Source organism: Alligator mississippiensis, chromosome 11, assembly GCF_030867095.1.
Source record: "Alligator mississippiensis isolate rAllMis1 chromosome 11, rAllMis1, whole genome shotgun sequence".
Lineage (NCBI taxonomy): Eukaryota > Metazoa > Chordata > Crocodylia > Alligatoridae > Alligator > Alligator mississippiensis.
Window position 1 is genome coordinate 8,519,918 of NC_081834.1, and position 24,820 is coordinate 8,544,737.

The 24,820-nt window shown below is 44.3% G+C and overlaps 2 protein-coding genes across 5 annotated transcripts in view; one reads left to right on the top strand and one right to left on the bottom strand.

The window, feature by feature from the left end:
- PGPEP1L (pyroglutamyl-peptidase I like) overlaps nt 1-19,533 on the bottom strand; it is a 25,817-nt gene extending 6,284 nt beyond the window's left edge. Inside the window, exons 1-4 of one of the 4 annotated variants that reach the window (XM_059714568.1) lie at nt 12,464-19,532; nt 10,925-11,049; nt 10,187-10,285; nt 8,536-8,588 (exon numbers count right to left, since the gene is read on the bottom strand). Coding sequence is in view for 1 of the 4 variants with exons in the window: in XM_019477498.2 (XP_019333043.1) it covers nt 8,536-8,588; nt 12,464-12,497 (87 nt within the window). In the remaining 3 variants the exon portion in view is untranslated. Of the gene's footprint in view, nt 1-8,535; nt 8,589-10,186; nt 10,895-10,924; nt 11,050-12,463 lie in introns of those variants that run through there. The other 3 variants (XM_059714569.1, XM_019477498.2, XM_019477500.2) reach the window with 3 other exon arrangements.
- A 5,211-nt stretch (nt 19,534-24,744) lies between these two features.
- The window catches only part of FAM169B (Protein), a 55,050-nt gene continuing 54,974 nt past the window's right edge, over nt 24,745-24,820 (top strand). Inside the window, exon 1 of the mRNA XM_059714570.1 lies at nt 24,745-24,819. Within this exon, the coding sequence (XP_059570553.1) occupies nt 24,795-24,819 (25 nt within the window). The 5' untranslated portion in view covers nt 24,745-24,794. The remainder of the gene's footprint in view (nt 24,820) is intronic.

The following is a 24,820-nucleotide window of genomic DNA, read 5'->3' on the forward strand; positions in this document are numbered from 1 at the left end:
CTGCCTATCAATCACTCCCACAATGCACTGCACAAAGCAGCTGACTGTGGGCTTCTGCCACACTGATTGCGTAAGAGAATTTACCTAGCATATAATGAATTTTTGGTATAAAAAGGGTCGTTGCAGAAGAGCGAATTCGCACGTCCAGAACCCACATAAAGTGAGGGAAACCTGTATTTGCCAAAGGAATGTTTGATTGTCCGTGGGTGGGGAGTGTCTCACTCCACTCTCTCAAGATGTTTGCATTAAAAAACAAGTTATAACCATGACATGACGTTTTCTTCCAAAGAGCAGAGGGTTAAATCCAAACTCCTAATAAGACGCATCTTCAAAATTTCCATTCTTATCTAGTCCAATGTTTCTCAACCCATGTGTTGCAAGAATATATGAAAGGGTTGCGAGCAAACTTTAGAAATGGTTCAACAAACTTTAAGTATGGATTCTCCTTTAAAGGAGGAAAACGTGGGAAACGGTGGCTTTTCCCTTGCAGGCTGGCAGAGTTCCAGCCTGCAAGGGGCTCCCCATGCCCACCTGGCCCCATGCATCAACCCCCAGCCCCACACGCTGCGGGGCTAGGGCTTGGGAGTGAGGGCCACTGGGTCAGGACTGACCATCGAAGTTTACAAGCAGTTTCTGGCACAAAAAATTTGTGAGCCACTGATCTAGCCCATCACCTCCCGAAGCAGCACTGTCCCTTGCCGTTTCCTAGTGCTCCCTCCCCTGAGGAGGGAATGATAGTCGGTAGGATCCTTGCTCTGTCTCCATCTTGATTTTCCTTGCATCAGAGTAGTAATCAAATAAATGTGGTTGTATTTTTCATCTGTTTGGCTTATTCCTGGTTTGGTGGTGACCTCAGCAGCACAGAAAAGTCCTGCCTACAATGGGCAAATTTTCCTGGTGCAATGCAATACCTGCCTGGTTGCTGGTATGATTTCATAACTCTAGAAAACTCCATGTAGTCGGGATAGGATAGAGTTTCCCTGTGCCTTATCTATAAAAGACCCAAGCCCCATCAGTAGACCTTTCTCTGAAAACTTTGGTTTCCACCCCTGATGTTGGGGTGAAAGGGAGTAATGGCATTGCCCTAAAGAAACAGATTGAGGAGAGGAGGTCTACCCGCCGCCCTTGGAAGAGGCAACTTGCGAGTGGGCTTGAAGAGGGGTACAAAGCGGGGGGGTCTTGAGGATTTTTCTTTGGGGACCCTGGTCAGGAAAGTAGGATTTAAGGGCAAGGGAAGCAGGGGAATGAGCAGTCGGCTGTGAAGCTGAATGGGAACCTAGGCCTCTGCGCTGGAATGTCACAAGCGGAGTGTGCTTTGTGTCGAGGAGGGAGGGGAATCTGGTGGGATGACACTGGGTCTTGTCATGTGAGATCATGTTTGTGTCACTGACAGAGGCCCATTGTCCCCACAGTGGTGTAAGGGAGGGAAGGCAGGAGGTCACCAGCATAGGGGTTATGCTAGATCAGGAAAAAAGTTAGGGTACTCTTTATTCTAAAACATTACCACCCTAGCAAACCCTTCCTGTTTCTCACGAGGGGAGCTTGTGTGGATGGGGCCTAGTTGTAAACCATGTTAACTGGGAAATTTGCCCTTGAACACTGGCTCTCTAAATAAACTGTTCCAATTTCCTTGTCAGCGGAAACATTGATTAGCTGTGCTCAATAAACTATCTGACACGAGCAAGGAAACAATGCCTGCAGGGAAGTAAACACATTTGGAGAACACTGCCAGCCTTCTTTCCTCCCGGCACTGACGGTCTTTGAGGGGCCATTGCATCATCTCGCTTAAGAATGCAGTGCTGTGTCTCCGCTTCCAAAATAATAAAACCCGAGCCAGTCCACAATTAGCATTTTATTTTCTGACACATCTTTCATTTTAACGTTTAATGTGACTCTTCCTCTTTGAACTGCATGGCTTTGGGTATGTGACTAGTAGCCACGTTCTTGCAAAACACGGACTGTTAAAACTGCTGCTGTTAGTTGAACAGCTAAGGCCAAATTCATCCTTAATATTGCTATCTGTGGAGAAGCCCCGAGAAATGGATTTGACCCATTGCCTGTGCAGGGTGGAGGAACCCAGGCAAAAGCAAAAAGCCTATAGATTGCATCGGAGACCGAAAAGAAGACGCAGCTTGCTAGATCCCAGCCATGCCTTATTTAGTGTGTGTTCAATATAATGTCCAGGTGCTCTTATCATGGGCTGGTATCCCACTATGCAAGCACTAAGCAAAAAGATGGTCCCTCTGCCAAGGACCCTGTATCCTAAACTAGAGACAATGGAGAGCAAGAAAGAGAAGGCCACATACAAGGAAACAATGACACCGTACTGGACAGTAGGGTAGGCTTCAGCTTTCTGTCGCAATAACCAACCAACACATTTCCCAGATTTCTCCAAGTATCCGGTGACATTGTTACCACAGGTCCCATGTGTGGCTGATTAGAAATTAAGCCATGGGAGAAAAGAGGTTTTTGGTGGGTATTGAATCGAGCAAGACAAAAAGAGAAGCAGCTGGAAACATCACCCTAAGAGAAATGGAGGAGAAGGGACTTTTTGGGCAGCGTGCTGGCTGGGAAGAACTTCAAAATTTTTGAGCGAAGAAATAACCTCCTGCTTGATTCCTACAGTATTCAGGGAAACAGGATGTTGTGTACACACTTAGCAAATAGACAGCATTGCATCAACAAGAGACTTGACTCCTTCATGCGTTTCCACTTCTATCAATCAAGTTTGCAGGTTCCCACATACTGAAACACTGTGCAGGTCAAATGAGCAACAGCATTCAGGCATGCTCACATACAGCTGGATATTACTGCCTAAGGTCACTATCATTTCACAGGAACTTAAACTATCTGTATCTACTGATTAGATGCACAGACAAACGTCCACTTTTCATACGCTGTTTTGTAAATCTGATTCAAAGAGCATTGTACTGGGATAAGGAGGAGGAAATATAGAAGTGTCTATGTACCAAAAAGATGCTCCATAAAGCCAATAACTATGTAAAACAATGGTGTGGAAAACTGATATATTTTTTTTTTAATTTGCAAATATACTTTCAAACTCCTCAGAGAGTTTTACTGGTAAGTGATACAGAAAGCTTTAAAAAAAATGACATTAATATCATTTATAAAATTATTAGCTTGCATTGTTTGGTAGCCTTTTACCTAAGGGTCTTAAGCATTTTGCAGACATTATTTAAGCTCCACAACACTCCTTGAGTAGTAGATAAATTGTTTTTTTGTCATCTGATAGAAGATTACGTTGAGGCTGAGAGGTTAAATGACAATTTGCATAAGTGGCAGAGTAAAGAGCAAAACTAGACTCCTGGTTTCTAGCCCCAGTAGGAAAACCAGCCGTTACATATAGTTGACAGTGTGCCTTTTTTAATGCAGTCAGCCTAGCATCATTATGCTGAGTGTTGTGTCTTGTTATCTAGTTGAGACACCGATCTTTAGAGTATGTTGTCAGCATAGGTTCGTTCTGGTGTGGTATTTTGCTGTGCTGTTTGAAGGAGGGACAGGATCAGGTTCCAGAGGCAAAGTGGGGCCGTGAGTTCATAATATGAAGTAAATCATTTGCCTGATTTACGATTCTGAGGACACCAAGTGCTGCTGAACAGACAGCATGTCACTGGCACTGAATATAATGCCCCAAGAGATCTGGGGTAAATGTACCGGTTTGCCTTCCCATAGGAAGCTTTCTGCTCTACATTTTAAGGGTTAAAAGACGCTTTTGGCAAGGCACTTTCATGCATATTTAAGAGGGTACTTCAGGTGACCTGACTTTTAATAGTCCTAAAGGAACTTAGAAAGATGGGTTTCTGCAAAAGAAGCTCTCTTTCCAGCACTATGCACCATATTAGGGCTTAGGACTGAGTCCAGAAAAAACTCTGAAGCTTTTCTTGATGACCCTGAATTGACAGGATCATCTGCGTCTTCCACTCCTTCTGACTGATCTTTTTCCTTAAGCACAAAAGTGGTGCATTTTCTAATGATGAGGACTCTCTGGATGTGCTGCTGATGGATGCTTTTTGTTGGCATCTGCCTGCACTGAGATGAGAACTCGTACTACTGCAAATATGTCAGCAGTTTCTTTGGCCTGTTTTTATTCTTATGCTACAAAATAGGTAATAACAAGAGCACGAGTTGCCAGTGGGGAAAGCAAAATCCTAAGATGTGTGTCGATGTGATTAGAGCTTGGTAGCAGTTGAAGATTTTAAAGTGGCTTATTTCTTCGTGTGGTCTGCCTTCTCAGGAGGGCAGGAAACAGGAGTTTAGCTTAGTTGCCCCAAATGGAAAAGGCCGTGCAGTTCTGGCAATAACTTGCTCGCAACCTCATGTGCACCTGACGCTTTGAAGCAATGGGAGCAAAAACTGTTGTCAATTAATCCATCCTTGATGGGCTCTGTACTTCATGCCCTTACCAAGGCAAGCAACTCAGACTTGTTTGGGAGACAAAAAAAAGAGGACTTGCCAACCAAGAGAGATTGTTGAGAAGAGGGGAGGGAAGGGGCAGCTGGCACCTTAGGCCTCCTTAAGAAAGAAGGTCCTACAGGGTATCGCCGATGGGAGAGAAGAGAATGGAAGAGCAGAGTGAGGGGTGCGTTAGGTGATGGCTGTGGTGCTTCTGTAAGAACCGGGGCAGTTCGCGATGAAAGGATCAAACTAAAACTCTAGACTTGCAGGGCAGGTGGCAGTGCCTGAACCCCACAGGGACTGGCACACTGTCCTGAGCTTTTGCACAAGGCCCAGACAACTCGAAAGCAGTACTGACAAGTCCCAGCTCATTCTGGAAAGACTCTCAGCCTGAACAGATGTGGTGAATAAAGCTTGGGTCATCAGTGATTGGTTCTCAGAAATTAGGCATGCTTCGGAGCACTTAGTAATCCCTGAAAGAAAACCCAGCCAACTTGGGATCGCTGCTAACCATACTGCTCTTTTTAGCTTACATGGGTAGGCTTCCTGAAGACTATAGGTCAACTAGCTAAAACAAGACACCTGGGCTGTTAATGTATATATAAATATAAGCCAGTTGGAACAACTCACTGGCCTAGCCAAGTTCCTGCGACTTGCTAATGTACAGACTATTTCTCACATTTGTCTCGATTTTGCTACTTTACCACGGAATCAGAAACCCAGGCAGCATCTTCAAGCATACATGGATCCTCCACACAGCGTGCTGGGGTGGAGGGAAGAGGATTTGATCTCCACCCTAGACCAGGACTTGCATGTGCTTAATTATGTAACAATAGCTAACCTGTTCTATAACGTCCTGGCACAGCAGGCACATGACACAATGCTACAAAAACCTCATTTCATCAGTGTGTTCTGGCCTCGGGCAGTTGTGCTCACAGATAAAGAACACATTTTCTTTTTGAGCTGGGTAAGATGATACTGCATCTAAAATTAGGACCAATGGAAATCAGGAGATAATGAGCAAGAGCATTGTCAACTGACAAATATTTGCGGTTTGGGGCACATGTCATGTTGAGGGGTGGGATCCTTTACTGGCTTCCAGAGATGCCTGGAGAATGGAAAGGTACAGTAGAAGTGTTGTTCTGTTTCCGAGTAGCCGACAGGGATTACGTTACCTCCCTCATGACTTCACTGCGTGTCTAATGGACTCCTTCCAAACATTGAGTTACCCTTTCTTTCTGCAAACATGTTAAGACAAAATTGTGTTTCTACAGGGGATATCAGGTTTGTTCTTAGCCAGGTTTGGCCAACCCTGACAGTTTCAGTAAGCTTGGCTTTGTTGCACTTAATGTTGAGTTAGATCTTCAATAGCTGCTATTACCTCTCCTATTAAGGATATAATCTTGGAGCAGTGGTCCTGTATCCCTGCCAAATACTGTGCTGCCTACTTTTATTCCATTGGCTTCTTGTCTGTTCTGAGTTCCAGGTGGACCTGCCAACCTCCCTCCAGCTACCTCCGTTCTCAGGACCTGGACTCCTCTCGGTTTTTGTAATCTGCATCTTTGTCTTCTCTGCAGGTTCTGTTTTCTTGAGCATCCAAGTCGGTCCCTCCACCTCCACCTTGCTTCAGATCTCTTCTTGGTAATCCCCTTCCTATTTTACAATCTTGCCTGTCCATGAAACCCGTCAAAGTATATCAATACATCCCATTTGGAAGCTGTTCTTTCTTTGTACAGGAGAAAAATTAAGTGGCAGTCATTTTCTGTGCTGAAAATTGCTGGAAATTGCCTTGCATAGGAACAGCGCATACTCTTAACAAAATTCTGTAGCTGCTCTGGCTCTTCAAAAGTACACGCTGCAGCCTTAATCAGCTGGAGAGAGAGAACTTAAAATAGCAATCTTCTTCTGTTGCAAAAAGTGCAGTTTTCCAACATAATAGCACAGACTCATTTTTATGATTTTAGAATAGAAAAAAACCCCCCACCACAGGCCCAGTAAGTACTAAAATTTAAGATAGACTATCTCTTTTTTTTCTGTCTAGTAAGATCTGACCAGAAAAAGAGAGGTAAGGCCCTACTGGGGTTTCCCTGGTTTAACATCACCAAGGATCCTGGTTTTTGCAGATTAACTACCCCCGCCCCCTTGCAAATTCTCTGATTAAAAACCCAAAATCCATGATTAAAATGAAAGGTGCAGAGAGAGAGGTATCAGTTGAACACAATGTTTTATTGATATATTTATGGTTTAAAAGCAATTTGGAAGCCTACCGGTGCCTTAATTGCTGTAATAAAATAAATTCTAAATACCTATATATTTATGGCATTTGATTCTTGGGCTTTTCATCAGGGAAAATCAGAGCTCCTGCTGAGACCAGTCTGTATACCCCAGGGAATTATGTGCAGAAAAGTTCAAAATGATGCACCATAAATTCCTTTTTTTTTTTTGTTTTTTACAAACTAAATATAACACTATTTAATGTGATGCTTTGAGGTAAAATGGGGCTTGCCAGGGGCCAGCTGGGGGCCCCCTCTGGTAGGGCTGGGTGGGCTGTGGGTCAGGGCTGGGGGGCACTGGCAGGGCTGGTAGGGGCCCTATAAAGTGGGTATGGGTGACTGCCAGGGCTTTGGGGTGGTGGGGGGGTGGTGGTGGATGGAGCTGTGGAGAGAGCTAGCAGAGCGGGGGGGGGAGGGGGTGTGGTGGGGGCTGAGGGAGTGGGGAGGTGTCCACTGGAGGGCCTGTCCTGCCCAATGGCACATGGACCAGGAGCTGTGCGTCACTGGGCCAGGCAGGAAGCTGAACATGGAGGCATGGAGTCATGCACCATTGGGCCGGGTGGGCTCCTGCTTGCCTCCATGTGTGGCTTCCCACTGGAGGGCTGGAAGCTCCACATGGAGGCACAGAGCCCTCCCAGCCCAATGGTGTGGAGTTCCCAGTCCCTGCACCATTGGGCCGGGCTGGGCTGGCTCTGTGCCTCCATGTGGGACTTCTAGCACTCCAGTGGGGAAGCCGCCCATGGAGGCAAGCAGCAGCCCACCTGGCCCAATGGCACGCAGCTCCTGCCTGCAGTGCTGCGAACCCCATGTGCTGGCCTGGAGCCAGCTAGGCCTAGTCCAAAGATGTGCGCCAACAGGCCAGGCCAACTCCATGCCAGCATGTGCAACCCCTGGGACTCAGCATGTGCAATCCCTGGGCATGCCACTGGGGGCTCTGCCTGCTGCAGCCCTGAGGGCCTGCTGCCATGCACCACAAACCCCACACACCCCCCTACACCCAGCCACAACCCCTAGATACTCCCATACCCCCCCAAATGCCACCTCCCTACACACCTTCACAACCCTCTCCACAAATCCCCCACACCCACCCCCAACCATACAAAGTGCATGCATATATTTCTAAAGAAGGTTCAAATAGATTTAATAGATTTTTAGGGTCAGAAGGGATCTCACAAGCCTGCCCCCCTGCCCTGGGCAGGAAAGAGCACTATGGTCAGTTGACCCCAGCCAGGTGCTTTGTCTAGTCTCCTCTTAAAGACCTCCAAGGTAGGGGAAAGCACCTACATTGAAAGTAGAACAATGAAGTTCAGATACAAATGTGTATTTAGAACTGCTAGTGCTTTTTTGCCTGTTACTATCTAACAAGAGTAGGAATGAGCAACTTCTACAGGCTTATTGCAAGTTGTTGCAGTAAAGATGTTATTTCTGGTTTCTGTAATAAATTTTGGTGCATGGGTGTACATGTGATGATCCTTTTTCAGTTCAGCTCATTTAGCAGATGTCCACAGAAATAATCTACTGTGTGTGTGCTTTTCTTTTACACAGAAAGGGTGGTCTGATGGCACCTTGTCAAAAGCACGTCCACTTTATTTTTCAAAGTAAGGTCCCTGCTTTGAAAAATGACTTCAAAATCCTAGAGCAAAATTCACCCTTACAAATATTTCATTCATTTCCATTCTTTGCTCTTTCAACATGTTCTGAGTTTTCTTCTCTTCCCCCTACCCCACTTTGTTTTTGAATTCTATTAAGTGCTAGGAAATGATGAGACCCTTTCTTTCTTGAAAACTATGCACACCAATGAGTTTTCTGTATTTGGATGTCCATGAAAAACCATATCAGTTCTTACCTTCACTGCTTCCCAGCTAGAGTTTACAAGGTATTGTCGAAAGGGACCAAAACCTGAAACCAAAGAAAAATGCTGTTAAATTCTTCTTGTATTTCCATTGATGTAAATTGGATTGTATACATGGCCCAGGTGAACTCATGCACTTGTTCTCTTCAACCTGAATCATCATAGTTGTGGATGCGAGTCAACTGGACGAGAATTTTGTTCTCTCCTGTTCTATAGATATAACCTGCTCCGACTTGGGACCTCATTCTGCAGTGTTTACTCACATGAACAGTTCTTTGTTATGTGGCTTGTTTAATTAAAGTCAGTGCATGAGTAAAAGTGAGCATGGTTCTTGTGTGAATAAAGTTTGTGCCACTACTTTGCTACTACTTTGCCACTAAAGTTTGAGCCATTACTTTGCCACTACCTAGTGAACTAATGTCGAGTGATTTGGAATTGTTTGCATAAGAAAGGGATTGAGATGATAATTTGACTCCATGTTCTAGGGCTGCAGAATCTTTGTTAAAGAGCTCACTGGGAAAACAAGTCTATTTAAGGAGACATTAAAAGAAAGAAGCAGGCTTTGTTTTACCTGAAATTTTCCATGATTTTTACAAACATTTAAAATGAAACTTTTTTTAAAGGTTTTTGAACATGGTTTGGTGATGAGGGTGACTTCCCTCTGCCTCCTAACACGTATGCCTTCTCTTTACTTTCTTTTCCATTTGAAATAGGCATGGGAAAAGTTGGGAGGGTGTTGGGTTTTTTGCTTTTTTTGCCCTATGGAAATAATGTGCTTTAAGAAAATAAAATAAATAATTTGCACAAATTTTATTTTAATGGAAAAAGGAAAAAATGACTTTCAACTTAATTTAAAGGTATTATGTGTGTGTGTGTGTGTGTGGCGGGGGGGGGGGTGCTGGTGGAAAATTTCCCACTTATTTATTCATCACATTCACTGTATCCTCATCCCAAATCACATTAGATAATGTGCTTGTGGATTGATTGACAAGATCTTTGATTCTAATCAGTGGAACAAGCAAAGCAAATGGGTCTTGTCAAGCTACTTTGTCTGATTTTTTTTTTTTCTTTCTAGTGTCCATCTTTCTTTAAAGAAATAACCCCTGGGAACAAAAGGAGTCCTCAGAGTATAATTTAAGAGATGTCAAGGCTTAATGAATTTTGCCTTTTTGCTCCATGAATACAGGTATGGGAAAACATGAAGTGCAAGCTCCAGTATAAATGCTGAAGGGATACTGTGAAATAATTTACGCTAGGTCATTCCCATGGTGCATGATCTGCTCTCTTAAAAGTAGATCTGCAGACAATCATCAACCTCTTTACTGAGGCATATAAGAAAATGGGACTGAGGCTTAACATTCAGAAGACTAAGGTCCTCCTCTAACAAGGAGGAGTCTCCAGCTCTGGCAATTCAGATTCACAGAGCGGTCCCTGCCTCATAGAGAGGTCCCTGCCTGAAGAAGGTTGAGTACTTCCTGTACCTCAGAAGCCATCTCTCGCAGAAGGCTGAAATAGATGAAGAAATCCAACATCACCTCAAATGTGCAAGTACTGCCTTTGGACACCTAAGGAAATGGGTGTTTGAAGATCACGACATCAGTTTTGAAACCAAGCACATGGTTTATCAAGCAGTTGTCATGCCTACCTTATTGTGCAGAGCTGAGACATGGACAACATACAGGATACACCTCAAGGTGCTGGAGAAGTACCATTAATGCAGCCTGTGGAAGATCCTTCATACCCACTGGGAAGACAGATGCACCAATGTTAATGTTCTCTCGCAAGCAAACTCCAAGAGCACTCCAATGATCATCTGACATCAGTTTTGCTGGGTCAGCCATGTCATCCAGATGTCTGACTTGCAAGGCAAGTTTTATTGTACTGGCTTAGTCAAGGAACACAATCAAAAGGAGGACAGAGAAAACACTTCAAGGATGTCCACAAGACCGACGTGAAAAAATGCAACATTGACATCAACTTGTGGGTGACTGTCACCCAAGACCTCCCTAAATGGACAAAGAGCCTGCTGCAAGGATTTCAGTACTTTGAAACTTCACAATGACAACAGGAGATAGAAAGGTGGGAGTGGCGGAGGCAGCATGTCACCAACAAAGCAAAGGATCTAGACCCACCCACCCTGCATGGAAACATGCTCCAGCTGTAATAGAACCTGTTGATCCCAGAGTGGCCTTGTCAGCCATCTTTGGGCCCCATAAATTAGGCAACCATGGAAGACTATCATCCTTGACTGTGAAGGAATGCTACTGATTATGAATATATTCATTCATTTAGCAATAGATTTTTCTGTAAATATTCAATATATTTAAACCATGCTAAGCATTGCATCCTAATAATAATTTATGGCAAGAGTTTAGCAGCTTACCTAATGTGCAGGGCTGGGGGGGGGGGGCACAATAAAGCATCCCTCTGCTCCACATAGACAATATAGTACCTTCCATGCTTGTTCCACTCCATTTACAGAGAAGAAATATGGTGATACCTAATCTACTACAAAGTCAGACAGAGAGAAAGTATTTATAGGAAAATGAAAGTTCTGAATTGGCTCGTAATGCAACATGTAAACTACAGACATGGTCATAAGGAACCACTGCCTAGGACAAAATTGTTCTATGAAAAGAAATTAATTCACTTTAAGATGGCCTCACTGGACTGAAATATTTAAGCCAACCTGGAGGCCAAATTGGCTGAATATTATTAGGTACTTTAAAATAGAGCTGGGAGCAATGCCAGTGTGTTTACATTCTGAGCAGGTGACAATGTTACTCAGGCATGCTAGGCTTATTCTTTGCAACACCTTGAAGGTACACCTGTGTGTCTAATAGACACATTGTTCTGCAGCTGTTTGAACAAGGGGATGTCTAGGGGACAGCTAATGAGATATAAGGACTTGTTCCCATCATGGGTGAACATAGAAAGTACCCGTCAAAGAGAGAAACAGATGGACAGTTTTTTTCTGAAGGTAAGAAGCTTCTCTTACTCTCTCTTACTTTCCCATTCACTCCAATTGCAGTGAGGTCTGGAGAAAGCTAAAGCAGCCTGGCCCATTTTGGAGCTCCTTTAAAACAAACAAGTTGTACTGAATTGAAAACAGCAACATAACAGATTTCTTTGATGTAGCTTCAACCTCATCCTTACGTCCTTGGATGACCTGCAGTGGAAAATTATCCAGCAACTCGCATGTCAAGATATATCTAGTGATTGCCTTTTAGATGAGCCAGTGGCAACAAGAGCAACGAGTAGTGGCATTCCTTAAGAGTTGTAACTTTTTAAAGCTCAGAAAGCCTTCTAGCTGGTGGACTTGCACTTGTGATTCAGCATTACCTATATCCAATGATAGAACCCTAGTATTTGGTCCCCGGCCTACATGTTCAGGCATGCTTCCTTGGCATATTTAATTTTAATGGTCTCATTTAATTTTGACGAGGCTCTAGAGGTACAGCCACCTCTATGATTTTCCCCTTTGCCATGAAACGGAGACCCCGAAATTCGCCATGTATTGCTCTAATTCTGGACTCTTATGTGACAGCCTGATGCAACCTGGATTTCATGCTTTAGAACTGCTCCTTTTGGGTAAGCTTTATCTGACAGTCCTTGACACTGCCTAGAGCAACAAGGATTGGATTGGGGTGGGGGTACACATCAAGCAAGATTAAAAAGAGAGCAAGAAAACAATAAACTAAACTGAATGGCTGTAAAGGGAGCAAGCTAGAGTCTGTTTTCTGTGACATACATATGATTTTCTTAGGAAGGCACAACAGCAAGTTATTTTCCATTTGGAATTGTTAGTATGACCAGTTGCTACTTTTTTCCCTCCAGGGAACTGTTTATGACAAAGATCAGGCATGTGTGCATTCCACGTCTGGCTAAAAGAGGAAGCGAATTTAGAAAAAAAAAATCTTACCAGTCACAACCACAGTGTTGGAATTTGAATCCATGAAACTTAGCTCCAGAATGTGAAATCTGGTCGTCTTTCAGTTCCAAACAACAGTATCATAATTCATGCATCTGTGGTAATCTGCTTCATTTGGGACACTCCCTTCCTCCCCCTCCCTCCAGTCTCTTCTGAAAAATCCAGGTTTCTATTGGACAGTGAAAAAAGACTTCATTAGATAGAAACAAGTGTGGATTCACATGACAGAGATGACTTGGGGTTCATGTAATGCTTTCAAAGTGTAAAGAGAGACGTGTGGTCAGTACTGCCTGAAGTTTCTGGTTTCATTTTTCTTTTTTTTTTTCTTTTACAAGATGCACAATAATATTTAGTGATTAGAAAACACAGGAGAGTTTGAAAGAGGCATTTTACAAAAATGTTTGTCAATGTTTGGGATCAGAAAAATTCTTATGTACGAAGTGAACAGAAAACTAATTGGCCTAACTTGTGTCTGTATAGTTGTTTCAAGCTATTTATAGCACAGTTGTAATCCATTGGGTATTTCTCCGCTTAATTAAGCAAACTAACTACAAGTACATATCCCTCTATTTCTACCACACTTGCTTTCTTTTTTTCTCACTGCCCTACATTCATTGTAAAAATGTTTGTGCAGTTATAGATGTCAGATACTCCTCAACACAGCATCAAAGCAATTATCTGTCTATCTAACCTACCTTGGGTTCTATAAGGCAGGCAAGGTTCTTTGGGTACATGTGATATCTTTTATTAGACCAACCAGGCAGTTTGAAAAAAGTTCTTAGTAAGCTTTCAGGCGCAATGACCCTTCTTAAGGCATTGGGAATCTCTGCTGTTCTGAGACTCCAAGGAATGAAAGAAGCTAAAAGTGTGACAGGATGTCAGTGAGACTGTGAATAGGTGGAAATGTGGAAAACAAAAGGTACAGCAGGGAAGGGAGGGGAAAAATGAGGGGGGAGAAGAACCAAAGGTAAGTAAGGGAGACTCTACAATAGTAGATTTTCAAGATAGAAAAGAGGCGGTCTGTGAAAAAGTAAGTAGCTGGAGATTAGGAAGACAAAGGGCTAAAAAGGAGTGGGGGGGAAGAAAGTGTAAAAGGTCAGGTCTGGCAGGTATGTGGTGAATCGGATGTCAGGCAGGTTGTAATGTGTCATAAATCCAATGTCTATATTGAGTGCATGGGTTTTTGTATCTAGTAGCTTGATGAAGTGAAGTTCATAGGCTTGTTCCGTGAAAGGTGTTTTGTAAGTTCCCTTTGAGGATTAGAACTGAGAGACTGGAGAGAGAGAGAGAGAGAGAGAGAGAGGTTTTCTTGTGAGAAATGTGCCCCCACAGGTAACTGGGTATTCTTGTCTTTGATAGATTTTTTGGTCTGTGTTCATTCTGGTGCGCAGTTGTTGTTTGGTTTCTCTAACATATTTTCCATCAGGGCATTTGGTGCACTGGATGAGAGATATACCACTTTTGGAGATGCAGCTGTAAGATCCAGGAATGGTGGTGGATCTGTTGTGGGGTGTAGTTATTGTGGGGGCAGTGGAAATGTGTTGGCAGATTTTACATTTCTTGTCCTGGCATGGTCTGGATCCATTGGGCATGGTTTGGGTCATAGGGAGTTTGCTTCTAGTGATAATGTTAGTGAGGCTTGTTGCTTGTTTAAAAGCTAGGATGGGTGATTCTGGGAAGATCTCTTTAAGAACTGGGTCATCTTCTAGTATGGTTTACAATAATTTGAGGATTTTCTGTATAGGGCCCAGGGAAGGATGATCTGTCATAACTAATGGTGTGCGATTTGCGGGGATTTTCTTTCTGTACCACAGCAAATCTTCGTGTGGTATCCGGGTAGCTCTTTCAAAAGTGTGGTCTCTCTCTCCAGAGGCGTGTCCTTGTTGGGTGAAGGCCCTTCTGAGATTTGTGAGGTGGCAATCCAGGGTGTTCTCCTCTGTGCAAATTTGGTGGTATTGGAGGGCTTGGATGTATACTACAGTTTTCTTGGTGTGTTTAGGGCAATTGCTGGTTCTGTGCAGATATGTATGTTGGTTCATAGGTTTATTGTATATGGTGGTTTGTATTTTATCATTTTGAATATTGATCATGGTGTCCAAAAGTGTTAGAGTATTAGGTTTTATAAGATATTCATCCCCATTGTGTCTGATTACCTTATACAGCTTAAATTAAACACAAGGTAAGCAAGTATTATATATGTGCTAAAGCAAAACATTCACTTAGGGTTAGTCTTCTATGTAGCATATTCTACAAGGTGACCTAGAAACTGTGACAGGGTCAGAAGAATGCCATAGGTTGGGTTAAATCTCATGAAAACTGGTTGAGTTTAACAGCCTCCCTTCATTCAAGTTAAGTATAAGAAACAAAGTAAAACACAGGCCAATCTTGCCAAGCAAAACAAAAGCAGATGCAAATCCCCTCAGGAATTAGAACGACGTGAGCAGAAGACCTTGTTGGGTCTTGTTTCAGGTTTGTGTGTGAGAGAGAGCACAAGTATGTACACTTACAACCTTAGGAGAACTGGTAGCTGACCCTAAGCAAAATCCTAGAGAAATGTATGTTGCTATGAATGCTAGGTTGAAAAAGGCCTGCAACAATAAACAACGATGCCATCTCTTATCATTTTGAATCCTGTGTTCAGAAAAATGGAACATGTACATTTTTAAAGTAAATAAACAGGATTGCATCTCGAATACCTAGCTCCACCATCTTTCAGCTATCTATATGGTTTATTGGGTTTTTTGCTAATCCGTTTATACACGTAACCAGTTTGAAAAACTTTTCCCTGTAAAACCCTGATTAAAAGCATGGTGTACAAAAGACCAATCAGCTGTGTCAGTATAATGTTTATAATTTTTTTGTTTAATTTATCTAAATTTGATAAAAACTTATCAGTAAGACTTCTCTCTACAGTGTGGCATAATCTAAGAAACAAAGCATAAGTACTGGCAAGCAGGAAGAGATGAGGTGCAATTCTGGCTGTTTTGATTTATTCTATACTAAATCACGACTGCTCAGTATTTGCGATACCACATACTTTGTTAGGTGTAGATGTTAAAATGAATTAATGTTTTTAAAGTGCTCTGAAGTTGTGAAATGCTTCATGTTAGAAGTTTTAGTGTAATGAAACTGCAAATAGCATCACATTTGCATAGGGCCAAATGAAACAGACCTGATATTCTCATGCAGAAAGCAGTGTAGATATGAACCTTATAGACTAATTGAATCAGAGATGCATAACCTTTTGTGAGAGAGCATAATAGTACATCTTGCCTTCTGCCTGACCTCAGACTAACAGCTAAGCTACCTCTCTCTGATATTCTCATGTTATGCATGCTATTTTTCATAGCTTTCACATTATTGGTAATGGAACTTCGCAATAAACAAGGGAGAGAGGAGCTCTCTATATGTATTTTCACAGGTCAGCGATCTTTCCTGAAATGATTCATGGACATTAGCTATAAACACAGTGATTCCTAAGCTCAGAACTCTGTTTGCCAGTTGAAGTAGCGGCAGTGTCTTTTCCCTAATATGATTAGCGACTTTTGGTTTGTAAATGAATAAATAGACACTTATTTTGCATATTTATATCTGCAAAAAAGTGAATTGCTTCAATAAACTGATAGTCCTATAATAGCTTATTGAAATGCACTTTTACAGATTCCAGTCTGTTCATTTCATTTAGCATTATGTGCAATTATGTAAGCTTCTATGAGAACTGAATGTATTGTATTAGTAAATGTACTTAGATATTGTAGCAGACAATAAACAGAGGATTTTGTGATTTCATAAATGAGTAGGAAAGCATTTTCCATTTAGGCTTTTTTGGGCAGATGATTTTTTTTTTTTTTTTTTTGCAATGGGAACATTTTCCTCTGTGGTTCTTCAGCTGAAATTTGAGGACACTTCATAAGGTTTCATGCAAGTATCACTGTAGTCCTAACAAAAACAGTGGCATATATGCAACAATACATACCCAGGCCATGGGATACAGGATGTCAATGGAAATTCAGGTTATATTGCAGAATTAACCACACATGTGATTGGTTTTCAAATGTCCTAAGTGTAGCTGACTTGGCTTTCGCTGACTTTCTCCTCATATATACCATATTTTCTTGCATAGAGCATGTCCTGTGTATAATGAAGACCTTGTGTTTGAAAGGGAGCATGAAGGAGAAATATTTTCCTTGAAGTAACTGCTTGCAGCTCCATGTGAAGTTAGTGCTCCTGAACAAACTCCGACGCACTGGAGTTTATTGTTCCCAAGTACGGTGCTTATGTGTGCACCCAGGACCACAGCATGTTGAGCTGGGGCAGTGTAGGGGGCCCTCACGCTATAGCACCTTCATGCCCCAGCCAGCCCCGGTCACTGTCTACACGTGTATTATGGCACGCTAAAAAACTCTGCTGTAGGACAGTACTCGTGCCTGGCAGTATTATTCTACAGTGGTGTTAATTAACTGTGGCCTTACCATGCTGCACATGTAGACAGTCACAGATTCACAGATATTTAGGGCTGGAAGGGACCTCATGAGAACACTGGGTTCAGCCCTCCTGCTCTGGGCAGGAAAAACTGCTGGGGTCAAATAACCCCAGCAAGGTGCGTGTCCAGTCTCCTTTTGAAGATCTCTGGGGTAGGTGCCTGCACCACCCACACTGGGAGTCTATTCCAGAGTCTGGTCACATGAACTGTGAAGAAGTTTTTCCTTATATCCAGTCTGAAATCTTCTAGGAGTTTATGACCATTGCTCCTGGTTTTTCCCTGCAGTGCTTTGGTGAATAGTTGTTTGCCTAGCTCCCCTTATATATTTGTAAGCTGCCACCAAATCATCCCTGGAGTCCTCCCTTTTCTAGGCTGAACAGTTCCGTATCTGTCAGCCTTTGCTTGTATGGCTTGCTCTTTACACAAGTGGCTTTTCTCTGGAGTCTCTCAAGCTTCTCCATATCCTTCTGGAAGTGCAGCGCCCAGAACTAGATGCAGTACTCCAGCTGCAGCCTCACCAATGCCGAGTAGAGCGGGCGAATAACTTCCTTATTTTTGCTTTAGATGCATCAGTTGATGCATGCCAGCATATCATTTGCTCTGCTAACTGTAGCATCACATCGGTGGCTTAAATTCATTTTATGGTCAATTATGACCCCCCAGGTCCCTTTTGGACATGGTGCTACCTAGCATAGCACCACTAAGCCTGTAAGTCTGTTGTGGCTTTTTCCTCCCCAGATGGAGCACTTTCCACTTCTCGGTGCTGAACAGCATCTGGTTCTGGTCCTCCCATTTAACTAATCTGTCTAGGTTCACTGGGAATGGAAGCCTACCCTGATGTGTGGCCGCACTTCCCCAGAGCTTAGTGTCATTGGTGAACTTTGACATGGTGCTTTTCACCCCCATGCCTAGATCATTGATGTGGATGTTGAAAAGCACCAGTCCAAGTACCGAACCTTGGGGGACCCCACTGGCTACTTTCTGCCAGGATGACACAGGTCGGTCTATTAGTACTCTCTGGGTCTGACCCCGCAGCCAGTTTCCACCCATCTGACCATGGAATTGCTGAGCCCATAGTCCCTTAGTTTTACCTTGAGAGAATCATGGGACACACCGGGTCAAAGGCCTTCCTAAAGTCCAAGTAAATGACATTGACCTCATCTCCCTTATTCAGGTGGTGAGTGACCTGGTTGTAGAAGGAGATGAGATTAGTCAGACATGATCCACCTGTGACAAAACCATGTTGGCTGTCATTGAGAATTTGCCTTCTACTAGCTTATCACATGTAGACTCCCTGAGTATTTCTTCAAGGATTTTCCCTGGGATATTGAGGTCAGGCTGATCGGCTTGTAATTCCCTGTGTCCTCTCTCTCCTCTGCTTCTTGAAGATGGGCACAACTTCCAGTCTTCTAGGACCTCTCCTGAGTGCTACAGATTCTAAAAGAGGTTTTCCAGTGGTCCTGCGATGACTTTGGCTAGTTCATTCAGCACTCTGATGGAGTTCATCTGGTCCTGCTGACATAGATATCCAGCCTCTCTTGCTGTTCTTTCACCAGCTCTACATTGACTGTTGGAAGGTGATCATCCCTACTGTGACTATTCTGCATCATATTTGCATTTGGCAGGTTATCACTCTTATACTGGGGGAATACAGATGCAAAGTACTCATTCAGGAGTTTAGTTTTCTCCTTGGTGTCTGTGATCAGATGTCCAGGTGCATTGAGTGGTGGTCCCACACTTTCACTGATTTTCCTCCTGTTACCTATGTACCTATAGAAGGACTTCTTATTGTCCTTGATTTTGGTTGCTAACCTGAATTCGGTCATGGCTTTTGCTTTTCTAATCAGCTTCCTACAAGTGTGGGCCAATCTTATGTAATTCTCCTTAGGACCTATTCCTAGCTTCCATCATTGGTAAGCCTCCTGTTTCTTTTACAGAAGATCTGCCACTTCCCTATTGAACGAAGATGGCCTCCTAGCCCTTGTGCCACCCTTTTTGCATACAGGTGGACAACTTCTGTGCACTGAGGATTGTATCCTGGAGTAACGACCACTCTTCATGCACACACTTTCCCTGCAGCCCATGATCCTGTAGGGCATTACTCACTAATGCCCTTAGCTTATCAAAGTCAGCTTTTTTAAAGTCAAGAAATTTCCCAGACCTATGACGAACAGTGAAAGTGATAGTGTCATGGTCACTGTTGCCTAGGTTACCCTCTATCTTCAGATCACTCACCAGGTCATCCCCTTTGGCCAAAACTGAATCTGTGAGGGCATTTCTTCTGATCAGCCTGAATACTTCCTGAGACAGACGGGTAGAGTTCATCTACAATCCTCTGACTCACCAGCCCAGCCGCTGGTTTCTTTACTTTTCATTCCATCCAGGAAGAGCACACACCAACTGCTGAAACTTCCTTAGCCTGACGAAGGGTTTTTGAACCCGAAAGCTTGCTTAATAATTATTTTCCAACTATTTGGGTTGGTCTAATAAAAGATACCAGATTCACCCAAGGAACCTTGTCTTGATACAGGTCTGGAATCTATGCGACCGGTCAGATCTGGCCAAGTGGTCTTCCCAGGAGATGTCTGGGTACTTAGTTGCGCATGATGACCGTATCCCATGCTCTCGCAGCCTCTTTCAGCTCTCTGGAGAATTCGATATCTAGCTCATCATCTTGATTCAGAGGTATGTAATATATTCCTACAGTTGGGTCCCTTTCGCCTCATCACCCCCGTATCTGACTCAGAGGGTCTCAAGTCTCTCCCTTCCTTTGTACCAATTTCAGTTTCCAAGGAGGTGTACTGCTCTTTTACATAAAGAGCTACACCTCCATCTTTTTTTCCCTATGCAATCCCTCCTATGCAGGGTGTAGCCCTCTATAGCTATGATCCAATCATGCATAGAGTTCCACCAGGTCTCTGATATCATAGGGATAATGTAGTCTCTGCTGGCCAGTTCCTCCTATTTGTTCCCCATACTCCTGGCATTTGTGTACAGGCATTTGAACCCTCTGTTAGAGATCCTCGGTCACTGGTGATGCGTAGGGGGTGCACGTGCACCCACTGAGATTGGCCGTGCACCCCTAGAAGTGCCAGCCCTGAAACTGGAAGTGCACTTCCGGTTTTGCCGCTGGTTCAGTGATCGGCTGCTGGGGGATTCCCCTCCTGCCCCGCAAGCGATCTGGTGCCTTGGGAGGCACTAGTTGCCCATGTCCTTGGTTTCCTGTCACTTTGAGAGAGCTCCATTCCCTCAGGTCATGCTATAGCATCCTTCCTGTTGTCTCCTGTTGTTGGACAACATGGTTGCTTGTTAGCCCCTGGGCTTGCTCCACTCCTTGTCTACTCCATCCCCCGGTCATCTCAGTTTAAAGCCCTGTCAAGGAGGTTTTCCATCCTGGCTCAGAAAAGAGCCCTTCCCTTTGGCATGAGGTGGATACAGTCCCTTCCCAGAAGACCTCTGTCTGAAGTGCATGCAGTGGTCAAAAGTCAAAATCTTCTCAGTAGTACCATCATTGGAGCCTTTGGTTCACCTCTTTGATACATCTGCTTCTCCTAGGCCTGCAGCCTGCACCCGGGAAGATGGAGAAAACTACCTGCGCCCCTCAGCCCCAACCCCCAGAGCCCTGTAGTCACTCGTGACCTGACCAGGATTGCTCCGAGCTGTGTCATTTGTACCTGTGTGGATGAGAAGTATGGGGTAGTGGTTGGAGGGCTGGACGAGTTTAGGAATCTTCTCTGCCACGATCTGGGTACAGGCCCCTGGGAGGCAGTAGACCTCGTGGGCCAGGGGATCAGGACAGCAGATCGCTCCCTCTCTCTCTCTCTCAGGAGGGAGTCACTCACCACAACCCCCCTGCATCCCTTCGTAGGGGTGGCAGCTAGCTGTCTCCCCTCCTTCTGCTGATGTGTCTCCTGGTGGTGTGAGAGGTGCGTACCTGTTGCTCAGTTCCAAGGGAGGAGTGAGTCTGGTACTGCGTGTCTTGGGATCTGAGACCACGCTTTACTGTGGAGCTAATTAGTCAACTCCACAGTAAAAGTGCATGTGTAGATTCACACTGGATCTGACTCCACACCCGGATTCATCCTGTGCACCAGCCAAATCTAGCACATAGGGCCATGTTATCTGGCAGGGGGGCTTCCCACAGGTCCAGAAATTTGTCAGCAGGGGAGCAGTGGCACTGCCAATTGCTATGGCTCCCAGAGGCTCATCAGTTAATGCTGTTGTTGCTTTCCACCATCAACTTTCTGGATTTGGATTTCTCAGATATAATACATGCTCCAATGTCCACCAGCCAGTTTTGGAAAAAGGTGAGGGCTATACGTGAGATAATATGGTACTACTGAAATAATGTTCTACTTGAAGAAAGATGAATTGAAAGCAACTCAGCTATAAAAGCTTTAGCTAGTTACTGCCACTAATGTTTGCTATGCAGTTGTCTGATGCATAAAGAAGAAAAGTTTGAACTCCTGGGCAAAATGAGAGCATATTCTCTACAACAGCATCCTGGCTAGATAGCAGACATTATAAGGACTACTGCTTTCTGCTGTGGAAAGTAAGAGGAAGTGAGTAGAACTTTTCTTTAGGGAATGTTCAATTTTTGTTGCCCTCTTGCATCTTGTACTTTTCTCTCATGGTTGGCAGATGCTGTTCAACTTGTACATCTTGTTACATGGGGATATTTAACATATTCCAATCCAAAATGTCTACTTGTCCACTATTTAACATAAGGATAAGCTTTTTATTAATACTGTTATGAGGCATCAAATCAAGATCTTAAAATCTGACATTTTGCATCATTTTCCAAAGAGACTGATTTGGATTAAAGATAGAATTGTTGCCTAAAGCTTCTTTTTCCTTCCTCTTTGGCCAACTCCTTACAGTAGATGGCTGTCTACACAGACAAGTTAATACATGGTACGATTGGAAATGGAATTTAGAGTGAACTAACTTCCTATTTGGCCACCTTTAGAATATGTAAAGTGGGAAGCAGCTACTCCTAGTGTGTATTAACCACTCACACCCTAACTTGTTCCGTAATCTCTGCGTAGACTAGCCCTACCATGCCAGTAGGGAACCCTTATGTAGAAAGCGTTCTAGGTACCATGTCTGTCTCCTACAAACCAGGGTATCTAACTCTGCTCAGAGCAGATTTGATTTGTAATATGCAATGCTTAAGGGTTGCCTGTGTTTTCTGTATATTTAGCAGTACCATAACTGATACCAAGAGGAGCAACCCCCCCCCCCCCCCCCCCCCCCTAAAATTCTGCATGGTGAAAATTTGCTGATTGGCTGTCCTCATTTACCTGCAGGTGGTCTAGTGCTTTCACTGTTGTAGCTGCTCTGCATAGTTGGGATTTGTAGTTTGAATTATGTCTTCAAATTAAATCACACCATGCTCGGGCACAACAGTGGAATGTGCAATGCAGCAGAAGGGACTCCTGGGAGTGGGGGGGACAGGTGCATGGCTCCAAGCAAACACAAGTAAATTACTGAAACCAACTCCTGTGCTTTAAAGGATGGTTATGTGCTACCCACTTGCTTTGTGAGGCAGAGAGAGAGCACAGCACGTGCCAAGAGCACTTTGTCATGCAGAATAGATACCGATCCAGCTGACTGCATCTATAGTATTTCTGATGGGCAACATCCCTGAAGAGCAACTCTATAGAGTTTTCTCTCGCCTTTTTTCTGAGCTGTGAGTACAGTTTATAACAATACAGGCAAAACGGATTGTAAGGCTCTTTAAAATGTTGCCTCCAGTCTACTTACATTGCCAGTGCATAGAGGCAGAGTTGTTTCTATAGCAATGAACCCCTGGCTCATTCAGCACCCCTGAGGTTCTGCTCTCTCGATACTGATGTCGTAGGATGTTTGCAGAGCTGTGTGCGTACCGTTAGTGAAGTGGAGAAGAGTAGGCCACTGAGAATAAGAGTACCTGGATTTTTTTTGTTCCCTACTTATTAAAATTATTGTTATGATTTTGCACGCTTGCCATTCAGTCTGCGAGCCTCCATTTGACCCTCTGTAAAGCTCTATTCTACTATTTGCACAAGGGTGTTGCAAAGCTGAGTTAATGTTTTTAAAGATCTCTGCGTGAAAAATGCCATGTTAGTGTCAAGTCTTCATTATTTTCCCCTCATAAATCGCTTCCACAATGTTAAGTAAAAATGTAACATTCAACTGTAGGGCTATATGAGAGAAACTTGCATTAACGTGCACCAGGGCTAGGACTGTCAGCCTGGCATTTTTCACCGGCACTGAATTTTATTCAAACTTGCAGAAGACAAATGGAAAACCAAGGCAAAAACTTCTTAGCTTCCCATGGCATTTACTGAGTGCTGCAGAGTCAAACTTTCAACATCTGCCAACATCCAGTAAGCCTTCAGTTAAGCTTCTCCATCCGCATTTAGGTGTCTAAATCAGTGACCTCCGAGGTGCTCAGTGCTTCGGAAAATCCAGCCACGTCTTTTGTACGGCTTTAAGGATGTCGCAACCAGTTTCTACAATGTCTTGATCCCTCGCGACCTTCCCATAACCCTTTTTTCTTTTTCTTCCAATGCTTAATAAGCATTCCTTCTCTCCTTTATTCTGGGTACAGCTTTGTTAAAACTTTGACTTTATAATAGCCTAATCACATCGATTGCCAAGCGGACTCCCTGGCCAACTGCAAAACACTTCCGGGCATTTCTCAAGCCATTCCCACCCCATCTCCAGAAACCACCTGAGCAAGGAGGAAACCCATTTATTTCTCTAACTCCTCCAGGTCCTGGCGGGCTGTTTGCTGCGGTATTGGCAGAGCCCCAAAAGTAGGGCTGTTGCCCCTCCTGTCTCTGGATGGTGGGAAGGAGGGTTTCTCTGGCTAGTCTCCAAGTTTGAATCTACCGGAGGATTTCACGCCCAGTGGCTGCATGAAAGGGGACACAGATCCAAGGTGGGGACAGGGGTACTGTTGTGTATCCTCTTTAAATTCCTAGTCTACCACCAACCAGCTGGCAGTGCCAGCAGCGTTTTGTTCAGGCAGCACTGAGTCAGTCATGTGACGCAGCTCATTATAATTTACCTGATTGCTCTCTTCACCCCACAGCTAGTAATGACCCTCTCTCACCTTTTGTGTGTGTTTGTTTTTTTTAAATGAAGTTCTTTCTGCAATGTTGCTGTCCCTGAGCTGCGTCTAGTACCGTAGCTCCTATTTCACAAACTTGAAGGCTTGTTTTTAACTCGAGCGATGAAACTTGAACTCGGGTGCGGAAACGTGAACTCGCGTGCGAAAATACCTTCCAGCGCAGCTCCGGCCAGCTACACTTTCTTTTAGGCGTTGGAAAGAGAGGTTGAGCATGACGACGGGACTAAAGAAACGTTGGATTACATCGGCTTAGGCGCTAGGGCGTCTACGGTGCACGGTCTATACGATGACTTTGCTGCACCGGACACAGTTTGTGGATGGGTGTCTGACTCTCGACTCCCAAAACACAGCCCTTGTTCCCAAGAGGAAAAGGAGATGAATCGTATCAAACGTAGCTTAGGAAGGGCCTGAGGTCTTGCCGGGGTCGGAGGAACCCCAACGAGACCGCATCGAAGGCACGTTTGCAACGTTAAAACTTAAATAAAATAAAAGGGGGGAAGGAGGGACGGGTCGGCCGGTGCACCCCGCCTCTGCCTCGCCTCGCCTCGCCTCACACGGCCCGGCCCCACAATCCCCTGCGCGCCGCCCTCTGCCCGCCCGCGCGCCCAACCGCCGCCCGCAGCGCAGCGCAGCGCCCGCACCTCAGCGCCGGGGGCGGGGCTCGCCGAAGGGGCGGGGCCAGGCTGGGGGGCGGGGCGAGCGGCGTGGAGGAGGAAGTGATGGGGCCGCGGCGAGAAGGAAGAGG